At 48.2% G+C, this 11,932-nt stretch overlaps 1 protein-coding gene across 1 annotated transcript in view; it reads left to right on the top strand.

Moving 5' to 3' along the window:
- Positions 1-9,625, top strand: part of FAM184B (family with sequence similarity 184 member B) — a 135,113-nt gene extending 125,488 nt beyond the window's left edge. The window contains exons 12-18 of the mRNA XM_034672058.1: positions 118-281; positions 2,155-2,327; positions 3,169-3,315; positions 5,184-5,301; positions 6,950-7,054; positions 7,863-8,062; positions 9,532-9,625. Coding sequence (XP_034527949.1) covers positions 118-281; positions 2,155-2,327; positions 3,169-3,315; positions 5,184-5,301; positions 6,950-7,054; positions 7,863-8,062; positions 9,532-9,625 — 1,001 coding nt within the window. The remainder of the gene's footprint in view (positions 1-117; positions 282-2,154; positions 2,328-3,168; positions 3,316-5,183; positions 5,302-6,949; positions 7,055-7,862; positions 8,063-9,531) is intronic.
- Positions 9,626-11,932: the final 2,307 nt, after the last annotated feature.

Genomic DNA, 11,932 nt, shown 5'->3' on the forward strand with positions numbered 1-11,932 from the left:
AATAATTTGCAATAACTAAAATGGAGTCTCAAAAAGTCCCTAACAGAAAAGTAAAGTACCAAATTTACTAGCACTTGAAAATGATCTTGTCTTTGAAAATAGCTCTTCCCTCTCCAGAGTCCCTCAGGCAGGAGCTGTCGGAGCAGCGAGCAGCCTGCTCGGAGCACCAGAAGGACCTGGAAGCGCTGCGGACGGAACTGAGGACTCTGGGCAGCTTGGGCAGGCAGCAGGCAGTCGCCCAGTGTCCAGGGGACAGCGAGGACCACGCTGTCACTGCGGAGGTCAGCGCCCCCATTCTGCCCACACCACACGCCTCTTGGAGCAGCCTCAAGGCTACAGGGAGAAAGTCATAAAAGAGGGGCGCCAGGTGCCCATGATTCCCTTCTGAAATGGGGAAGATCCTTCTTCCACAGTCCTGGGGATACTGGATGGGCCTGTAGGCTCCCATTTTGAAAAGCAAAAAACAAGTTTTAAGTGCTGCATGTTATTTTAAATTTAAATACAACAGCATTTCAGAGCGTCATTGCCAGATGGGCCCTAGAATCAGCCAGTCAGGGTTAGTCCTTCAAATCTGCAGAGAATGCCTCAGAACGCCTCCCCAGACAGGCTCCCTGCCTAGACCTCCCTGTTGCCATCAGTGGGAGCTGCCTTTTTGTCACCAAGGTTCAATACCAGCTCTCCTTGGACTTCCTAGTCAGACTCGGCCCCTCAGCCCCTTCCTTGTACAGCCACATTGCCACCTGGCCAGGATTGCAGTGACCTCCTAACAGCCCAGACTCTCTCCCCCACAGCCTACCTTGTACCTTATGGTGTCAGGTGTGCATCTGTATAAAGGCTTCAATGACCCCCTCCTGCTATCAGAACAACCTCCAGATGCCCGGCCATGAAAGGGAAGGCTGCACTTTGTACCTTCAGCCGTATCCCCCTCTGCTCTAAACGTGGGCCCTGCGTCCTGCTCCTGGGCCGTTGCATATGTCCACTCACTGCTTGGGATACCTTCCTCCCTCTGGCAACCAGGTGCCTGCCCTCACCTTCACCTCATTGGAGGGAAGCCCTGAACTCTGGGAGGAACAGCAAGATCTCAGAGGAAAACCCACACAGAGAGGAAATGTGGGGGTATTAGCAAAGAGGAACTGCTCCAGGCAGCAGGACAGAAGGAGGGGAGGGAAGGGTCCCCAATATAAGGATGCATCTTTACCTTGGTCCCTGCTGCAGGTAAGTGGTATCCCACCTGTTGGGATCTTCCAAGGAGCGCTATGAAATAATTCTCTTTGTCCTCTCGAGAAAGACGGGGATGCATTAATTCATCAGGCTCTCCCATTAGTCAAGGGTGGCCCTGCAGGACCTTACCCAAGCTCTCCCAGGCTATACGTATCTGAGTGCCAGGCGCCCATGTGCCCATGGGTGTCACGCACATGCCAGCCCCAGGGCAGGAAGCACGAGTTGTAAGGCGTGGGCCACAGATGTGCCAAGCTGCTCAGTCCTCGTGTGGAATGAGCAAATGCAGAAACCTTCAGGCATGTTTGAGTGGCCTTGAAAACCGCGGCATTCACTAAGCAGGGGTTAACACCCCATTTAATTTGGACACAGATCTAATTTCTAACTGAACCACTGGCGTTCATGCGTCATTTCATGTAGCAAGTATTTATTTGGCACCTACTGTATGCCAGCCACTGTGCCAGGTGCCACAGGACTGGAAAACTGGAGGGGAATTGGTGCCTTCGCGGTTACAGCTCCCGGGCTAGTGTGGGAAACCAGCATTACACAGAGGAGCGCGGCCAGGATTCGGATTCGGATTCGGTGATGGCAGAGAAGAGAAAGCGGATCGCTTCTTCCCCGAAGCAGTGCTGTTTAGGTGGGGAGGGCACTCCGGGTAGAGAGAAGGCAAGGAAGCCTGAAAAACGGGCGGAGTGTTTGGCCGGTTATGATTTAAGCCATGTTTTTAGCTCGCCGACGTAGTCCAGCTTCGTGAGGGCCGGATGTGGCCGCTCTCAAAGCGGGAAAACCTGGAGCCCGGCCGTGAGCTCCTGAATCCGGAGCAGGAGGCTGGCCGGAGCACCGGTCCCCGGCTTTGCGCGGCACGTCTGGGGCCCTCTGCGCCTCGTCCGCCTTGGCGCCCCCTGAAAACACCTCTCCTGGGTCCTTTCTCCCCAGGATGGGGGCGGCCCGGGCCAGGCCGGCTCCCCGAAGGGCGCCGCGGAGCCGGGTCCGAGCGAGGCGTGCGGCCTCCGGGAGGAGAACTCGCAGCTCAAGGACGCCGTGCAGCGGCTGCGGGCCGAGGTGGAACAGCACCAGCAGGAGGCGCTGCAGCTCCGCGATCAGCGCAGGTGGGTCTCCGGGCCGCCGAGCTCCCCGCCCGCCCTCACTCCCTCCACGCTGCTCGGTGAGCCTCTGAGATCTAACCGCCCCCCACCCCCCGCCATCTCCCCAAAGGAAAGACTTCGTAATGCTAGCACTTCGCAGGTGTTACTCCAGACGCATGAAAAGTACTAGTGCTCTAGGCTCCACACTGCAGGGGATTTCCCCCGGAATGGAAGAGGGAACCCTGTTTCCCTACAAATCAAGGAATTTATGGAATCAGACCTAACCATACCAAAAGCATCTTCAAAACCAGCCTTGGGGAGACATGGCGATGGAATTGTTCCAACAGTGCTGGGTGCTCTTTGACTAACTGTGGGCGCTCCTGGAGTCAGCGAACTCCAAGACGCGCCCTCGTCTGCGTCTGCGAGTAGAGGTAAGACCACCAGCTCTCAGGGCCGTGGTGGAATGCAGGAAATGTTAGCAAGATTTTGCACCAGCCCTGGCCTGGAGGAAGCCCTTGGTAAACCAAGGTGGTTTACTGTTATTACCTAATCCAAACTGGATAGCTCATTATTAGCCCTCAATTCACAGCTCTTTCACCCCTTTGCTGGAAAGCTTATAACTACAAATGGAATGCTGGGGTAGGAGGTGCTGAAAAGGGGTCCCACAAGCAGGGTTTATCCTGGACCCCACAACTCAGAGAACCCAGGTCTTCTTCCCAGTGTCCTGACCTCACATTCGTATAACCATTTCCCCAGACTGTCTCCCCAGTTCAGCCACCCAGCAGAGGGTGGAGAATCCCCAGGGCCCACAAGGCTCAGTCCCAGGGCCCCAGGCAAGCCCAGCTGAGCTTCCACCCACCCACAGGCTGCTGGAGGAGGATCAGCAAGGCCCCCAGGCCCGGGAGGTGGAGAAGCTACGCCAGGAACACCGGAAGGAGATGCAGGCCATGGTGGCAGATTTCAGCAGTGCTCAAGCCCGGCTCCAGGCCCGGCTGGCTGCCCTGGAAACTGAGTAAGTGAGGCCTGGGGCCCCAGGCTGGGAGGGGCTGGTTGATGTGCATTTTATTAGGGTAACCGGCTCATTCCAGTGTAGCTGGGACTCTCCCAGTTCTGAAACTACTCGTCCCGAGTTCCAAGAAGCACCTCAGTCCTGGGCACATGGGGAGAGTTGGTCCCCCATCACTGTGTGAGCCTGCATTCTCGTGTGCCAGGCACTGGGAATCTGTGAGGAATGAGCACAATGGGGGCTTGGTTTGACCTTCACACTAGGAAGAAATCAGAAGGATCAAGGCTACTTTTTAAATGAACATTAGCCCCCTTCTCACATGCCTCATGTCACTGAATCTTCACAGCAGTCCTTCAGGGTGGAAACTGTTCCTCCTCTGGACAGATAATGGAACCGAGGGGCCTGGTGCATGTTTGCGTGCGTTCACTGATTTGTTCAACAGACGTTTATTAACAGCCTACTGTGTGATTCAGACAGGAGAGAAGCAAATAAATATTTGACTTCATATCAGGTCGTGAAAGTGCTAGAAGCAAAACAGAATCTGTGTCTAGGGAGTGGCAAGGGTGGGCCAGGAAGGCCTCGCTAAGGAGGCAACACTTAAGCACAAGCTGGTGGGGGAATGAGAGAGCCATCTGGAGGAAGAGCATTCCCAGCAGAGACAGCAGCAAGTGCAATGGCCCTGGGGCCTGCATCACATGACTGAACAGCCAGGAATAAGTGAGAGGGTGAGTGGTAGGAATTGAGGTTGGTGGGGTAGCTGGGAGGGATGAAGGAGACCCTGCACTAAACAGGAAGGAGTTTGGATGTGTTCACCGTGCACTGGGAAGCCATTGCAAGGCTTTGAGCAGGAGTGACATAGTCTGATTTATCTTTTAACGGGGTCAGTCTGGCTGCAGAGAGAAGAGACGGTGGGGGGGGGAGGTTCAGAATTGGCAGCAGGGAGACCAGTTAGAAGGTGACAGGTGAAGCCACTTGCCTAAGGTCAAGCAGCACTGAGTGAATCTAAGTGTCACCTGTCTGACTCTTTAAAAAATATTCTCCACTGTCTGCAATACAAATCATCCAAAATCCAGAGTGGAAGGTTTTATGGGCCACCATCTAATGGACACTTACCACATGCCAGGCTCCCATTATCTCACTGAATCCTCACAACCACCCGGTTTCAGGCCCATTTTAAAGAAGAGGGAACCGAAGGTCACAGGGAAAGACTATGGCCAAAGTCACATAACTAGAAAAAGGCACAGTAGCGATTAGATAGCAAGTCATCTCATCCCAAAGTCCTGGCCTCTTATCAGCTACGGTCGATAGGTCACGTGCAGCTCTAACCCTCCCCCCACCATGCGGAGAGTATTTCTCTCCAGCTTCATGTTGAAAGGGCTGGGAATACCAGCAGCCCCGCTGCTCGGCCTGAGAACCCCGCATGCTGGGCTCCGTATCGGCCAGCAGATGGCGCCAGAGCCACGTCGGCATTAGCCTAACTGCGGTGGCGGCGGCGGTGGTGGTGGCGGCGGTGGCAGCGGCACAGGTGCGGGGGGCATTTTTCTGCCAAGGCCTTTGCCAGTGACATCCCTGGTTCTTGACGCTTCACTGAGGGCAGGGTGTGTATCACACACAGGCCTTTGGTTCCTTGGCCCCGCAGCCTCGGGGAAAGTGGCAAAGGTCAGACTGGGAGTTGGGGTCCTGGGCTCCACCCGGAGCTCTGCAGCCAACTCAGTGGGTGGCCCCGGATAAGGTCCCAGGGCCTCGGTTTCCCCTTTCGTGAATAGAGAGTTTAGCTAGCCAGGCTAAGCTCATAGCAGTGTTCCCACCACATCCACCTGCTTGTTGTTGGGTAATGACAATCAGGAGATTAACTGCATGCCTGCTCCAAACAGACTGAAAGATTCCGGAGAGAAGCCAGGGAAGGGCGTGTCCCGGCCAGAGGACGTTCAGCTCATCGGCCGTCTGCAGACCCGCCTGAAGGAGAGAGAAGAGATCATCAAGCAGCTCATGGTGAGGCTGTCAGGGCCACCAGGGGGCCCTAGAGTTCCTTCCCGAGGGCCATTGACTTTGCACCTGGCACTGCTCTGGGTACCTACAATTTTAATCCTGATAACCCTAAAACCACCTCCAAAAGGTCTTTGATTCCTTTTGTCTATTATCTAAAAACGAAACAAAATACAAAAAACAAAACACAAAAACACATACTCACTAAAAAAATTAATACAGGAACATAGAGGCAAAAAAAGCACTCAAGTCCCACAGCATCTACCCGACGTTGATTAGTTACATTTTTTTTTAACCTACAGAATTGGGAAAATCTAGCATGGCTTGCCTTCTGTTTGAATTTTAGTAAATCAATCAAGCCAATTATTGTTTATTGATCTTCCTTTTGCAAAGATGACGACCTGCTCTGCAGTTAGCAAGCCGCCCCCGGACTCCTTAGAGTAGTTTTCTCCCTCTGGTTCTGTATCCAACAGCCACCAAAGCCTGAGGCCGTTTCTTTGCAACGCCCCTCCCTTCATCCACTCCTGCCCCTTCTCGCAGTCCACCCACCTCACATCCGTGTCTCCTGATCCTTCATCCATTGCTTTGGGCATTAACCCAGCCTCCCCGTGCTCACTGGTCTGGTTGAAAGCTGTCTGTATCCCCCAGCTGAACTGGCCGGGACTGCTTCTCCTGGCTTACACTCAGCCCTGGAGACAGTGGGTCTTGACTCACTCCTGGCAGTGTAGCCCACCATGGGAGGGCTAGTTAGCCACATGGGAAGTCCAGCCACCTGCCCCCACCACGTCTCTGCCTCCACCACTTTAGTCCAAGCCCTTCTCACACATAGTGGAGAACCACTGGTCTCCCCGCTCACTTGAACCTTGCCCACTTGCCAACCTCACATGAACCAGAGCCATCTTAGGAAAATATGTCAGATGACAGCACAGCTCTGTTCGGCACCTCCCATGGCCTCCCATCTTTCCAAGTAAAATCCACAGTTTTACGGTGGCCTCAGGTCCTCCCACAAATACAGCCATGCCTCTCAGATCTCACTCCTATTCTCATCCCTGCCCCAGCCAGTTTTATGTCAGTACACTGATGAGACGATCAGGAAAATTTCACCACCAACTGAACATTAGACACTAAGGAATAGCTTGTTTGCTGAATGTGACAAAAGTATTGTGATTAGGGTTTTTTTTTTTAAGAGCCCTTATCTCTTAGAGATACATATTGATGTTTTTACAGTTGAAATTATACAATGACTGGGATTTGCTTTAAAAATAATAAAGCAGGAAAGAAAAAAGCAGACAAGGACACATATAAACAAGGTTGGCCATACAGTGATGGTACCTGGGGTTTTCTTTCTTTGTCTTAATTATTGATGTTCTGCAGTAGACTCTTCAGATATCAGAGTACCTGGATCTCTAACTTCCCTAAGGTGCTTCAAGTAAGCTTGCAATTTCCTATACAAGAGAAGCTGGGGACTCCAAGGCCACAGGAGTAAAGGTGCTTCCTCGAAGCTTGAGTGGACGGCAGCTTGACCCCCACTGACACCCCCCACCCCAGGCTTTCCTTCACGCTGTGATCTGCCCTCACACAGCCATCTTCCTTCAGGTCAAACTCAATGCTGTATGGTTAGACCCATGTAGACTCAGTTGTATTGTTTTTCCAGGAGGAGAGAAGATTTCACTATGCAGCCTTCCCCAGCGCCATGTCCCATCGGAACCGGTCCTTCTCCTTCAATCCTCACCCAGGATATTTGACCCCTTCCACGAAGGTAAACTGGTTTCCTGGTGTCAAGCACTACACAATTCTGCTGGTTTCGTTTTCCTGGAGGCAACCACAGCTTCACTGGCAGCGGGCTGGCACACAGTCAGAGGGATATCCACTGAAAACAACTCACGGGAAACCGTTCCAATTAGTAACAAACAGCATTTATATCTGGCTAGGCAGATTATGTGTACTTACAATTTTTGTGGGTTTTCATATTCTTCAAATTTCTTATAAGTAAACATGTCACTATTAATAATGGCTATATGTGGGTGACAGGAAGGAGAGTAAAGAGCAGGAATCTTCCACTTCCTAACTTTTTACCCCTGTATGTATTTTTGGAATTTGTTATAATGAAAATATTCACATCCAGATCTCTCATCTGCTGTCACAAAATCCTAAAAGCGCTAAAAAAATTTTAATAGTTCGAAGGACAGTACGCCTAACCTAACCTGAACTGATGTGAGCTCATTTATAATTTTTATATATGCCTCTCAGTGCAGCAAGATCTGTTTCACTTCAGAAATACTAACGCATGTGAGGACAATGGGCCCAGCTTGTGCTGGGGGTTCTGGATGGCCTTTCTGAGTCTAAAAAAATTTTTTTGAATTACAAAACACATCTATCCCCAGAAGTTTTAGATAAAAAATTGTAAACCTATGTGCATTTTAAAACATAAAGTAGACTGGAGGAAAAAATGCTTTAAAAAATAGCATGTGAGCATATAAATAAAATTATCGCCTCCTCTCCCGTACAGTTTTGCCTGGTGGGCATCTTTGGGGTGGCGCTAACAGCCTTCCTTTTAATACAAACAGAAAAAGAAGATGGAGGAAGTGCCCAGCCGAGTGGTCAGTGTGCCAAACCTCGCCTCCTACGCAAAGAACTTTCTGAGTGGCGACCTGAGCTCCAGGATCAACGCCCCTCCGATAACTAAATCACCCAGCTTGGACCCAAGCCCTAGCTGTGGCCAGCCTTACAAACCCACCCAGTCTCTAGATGTGAAAACTGCCACGAGGTGGGGGAGGAAGCTGTGATTTCCATTTTCCGTCGATGGGAGGGGAATTTGGATTTCTTTCTGGCACCTCTTAGATACCCAGCATATGGGCAGATATAAAGAATAGCAAAACCCTGCCTTGCACAAATTACAATCCAGCCAAATGGGAAGGTCGTGTAAGAGGAAGGAAGTATGTCATTCTTTAGAAGGGGTACTATTCTTGGTACCAAATTCCAGAAGGACTTTTTCCATGGATGATTAGATAAGGGACACGCAGTCACTTAGCCGGCCTTGTCACTGTGGGTAACTCTCATCATCCGGCCCTGAGGTCTGGATTCAAATTCTGGTCCTTCTTGTTCTTAGCTAGGTGGCCTTGGGCAGAGTACTTGACCTCTCTGGGTCCCCATTTCCTCACCTCTAAAATGAAGACAGTATAGCATCTCCCTCATCAGACTGACACAGAACTAAAGGAATGAATCCGTGGGACATGCTTAGCACAGGACCTGGTCCAGAAGCATTCCGTAGATTTCCACTATGATTATTACGGTTATTTCTCAAGACTTACTGTTATCTTGAAGCTGTAAGACCTCTTAATTTGTGGGTTTGGTAGCTCATGCATGATTTCAGATACCATCTTACTTTCCCAGGAACGCTTGCAACATGTTTCTCTTTCAGGAACGTGAGTTTTCCCTTTCTTAGTTCCCCCTCCTATGCAGTCTTCCATTCAGAGGCAAAATTTTATATTGTGGGCTATGAATTTTACATTTCAGAAAGGGGTCCTTCTAAAATGTTCCTTTTCCAAAGGCTCGCATCCCTGTGGCAATTGGGACAAACGGGGAGGCACAGTCCTTTATGAACGTTGAGCTGGACGGATCCCCTGGCAGTCACCAAACCAGCCTTTTGTTTCACAGCTGTGGAAAATGAGGCCGGGAGCCCTGAGCACAGCCCTCTCTCATGGCCAGAGCCAGCTCCTGACTCTGGCTTCATCTCAGAAGCACACACCTGTGTGTCAAGTTTCCCACCTGCAGACAGAGACCATTCAGGCAGGTGTATGTCGTACTTTCCTGCTTACTGTTTCCTCTTCTCAATTTATTAGGCTAATTCCACCATCTTATTGAGATGCTAGAACACATTAGATTGCTTTTAAAGAAACCAGACATTGTAAGGCTGTGATAATTAACTATTTCATTCCTTAACTTTATGAGGTTTATTGTTTATTTGTGCCTGAAATAAAGTTACATAATATGCCTCATTAGTCTTAAGTAAAACTGGAGACCTCATTTTCCAAATGGGAATTCGATGTTCTCGCCCCATCCCCCATCTTTCACAACTTGTTTCCAGCTATGAATGTTGGCCAGTTACATGGTACTGTCTTTCCAAGAGTAAAAAAGCAGCTTTCTTTCCCTGAAAGATAGTGGGGTATTAAATTGTTTGCTGAATAATTTTCAAAACCATCTAAGAAAACTTTTTGTTTGTTGGCTTGTTTTTAGGACACAAGATGGTGAAACAGCCCAACCCAAAGAAGTCCAGCAGAAACAGGGCTCTGCCCACCAGGAATGGTTTACCAAGTATTTTTCTTTCTAAACTGATTCTTGGGATCCATCACAAAGAGGACATTTGAAAAACATTTCTTTTAAAGCATCTGACTGAAGGAATGAACTAACCAACCAATCAACCAAATAAACTTGCTTGTGATATGATTTATATATAATAGCCAAAACAAATTTTGGCATTAACATTTCATAGTATTTCATTGTGACACCAGTCCTAAAAAAAAAAAAATATATATTTTTTTGCCATTAAGGTAAAAAAAAACCCCAAAGAACCAAAACAAAACCACAAACCCCCTCCTCAAACAAACTAACAAAAAAAAGTGTTATCAAAGGCACCCATAGGAAAATGTTATTAATGTTGCTGATAACCTTCACATCGTATTTCTAGTACCCAGAAGATTTCATTCCACTTTATGGAACATCAGGCTTTGTGATTTCCATGGTCTACTCTAAAAGTGGTTTCATTTTTCCTTAGAATGCTAGTCGTCTCCACTTGAAAAATATTTCTGTGTAAATGACGTAATTCCAAAATGCACATTCAATTTCAGTAGGAAGAAGAATAAAACGAAGTTCAAAACATTCATGAAAGCCAATTAGAAAAACAAAAGGAGGCAAAACTAGGAGACCTTGGCATACCTGGATTGCATGCTTTGACTTCATAGCTCCAGGACATGAAGTAGACTATAGAGGGGCTAACACCTACCTCAAAAGGGGCTTTGCAAGAATTAAGCAAAATATTATGGGTAATGACACCAATCATGAATTGGAACTAACCACTGCCAGAATTCTTCCGTGAATAACTGAGCCTTGCCCCATCATACATCTCAGTTTCAATGACTGTAGTTTCAATTTGGTCACTTGTCAAGGTTTCTAGAGTATTCTATGAAGTCAAAGATCTACTGAACCCGTGGTCTTTGGGCTTGGGCCCTTTGCCTCATGGTGCATTGCCCCCACCCCCACCCCCCGCATGGATGCTCAGTACATTAAAGGGAATCGGGACTGGCCATTCACAGTGCTGACCTGTCCACACGGAATTGTCTGACCTTCTGACAGAGCAGTGCAATTTGACAAGACTCAATACAATCTGGGCAAAATATGTTCTCAGTCCTTTGGTGCTGGCCCCGCAGGTGGCCATAAACAGTTGTTTGTTCTATGCACTGTCAAACCTTTGCTCTTTGAATAAAACTTTAAACAACTGGGCAATAAAAATGGCTGTGACTTGTATTGTCTTCCCAAACAAAGGTGAAATTAGATGAAGACGGAGCTTGGAAATAGGAAGTTCACATTAACCTCAATTAGATCATCTTCAAATAAAAAGTACCTGCTTCCATATGTCATTTTGAGAGAAATGCAATTACAACTCACAATTTAAAGGTAAAATCAGTATCTAATCAAAACACGTGGCCCTATAATTTCTTAAATGACAATACTTGTTCCAGAGATGCAACATACCATGTTATTTTCAGTATTACATTTTTTAAAAAAGATTTATTTATTTGAGAGACCACAAGTGGCGGGGGCGGGGGNATGACAATACTTGTTCCAGAGATGCAACATACCATGTTATTTTCAGTATAGGCTCCCTGCAGAGCAAGGAGTCCAATTCGGGATTTGATCCCAGGACCCAGTTCACGACCTGACTGAAGGCAGATGCTTAACCAACTGAGCCACCCAGGGGCCCCAGTATCACATTTTTTAAAATAGTTATCTTGTTTCCTGCAAGATAAGGTGAGCATTGTAGGATTATGCTTGCATTTTGCGTTTTAAAAACTACAACCAGATAGTTCTGTTTATCAAAATCTTTTTCCAACATTGCAACTCCTGATGACTAGCAAAGTAGGCTGCACTTCGCACGACTGTCCTTTAACTCAGCAGGACACCAGCTGCACGGACAGAATTTTAGAGACTCTACGTCTGTTTGATTTCTTTCTTGGTGCAGGTGAGAAATGGTTAAATTTCTAGATTCTACCCTGCAATGATTACATCTTTCTTAACTAAATCTGTGCATGCTTCTACCATATTCCTTGAGTAGAGCAAAGTAAAGCATCAAAGGATACATGCTTAAGCTTTCTGACTAATGAGATTATCATCCACAAAGTTTCTATCAAGTTTACACGTTCACCAGCAGGGACTAAAATCCTACCTCTCCATACCCAAGATAATGCTGACAAAGAAACTCAATTTGAAAGATAACACATTCTTCCGGATTTGTGTACACAATCTGATTCCATCAATCTCTCAAGAGCAAGAAGTCCAGATGTGACAGTGATGGTTTGGGGAGACCGGTGGAGATGAAGAGAAACGAACCGGTCCAGGATTGAGTCAGGAGGGAGAAACA

This window comes from Ailuropoda melanoleuca, chromosome 11 (assembly GCF_002007445.2).
Source record: "Ailuropoda melanoleuca isolate Jingjing chromosome 11, ASM200744v2, whole genome shotgun sequence".
NCBI classification, from domain to species: Eukaryota; Metazoa; Chordata; class Mammalia; order Carnivora; family Ursidae; genus Ailuropoda; species Ailuropoda melanoleuca.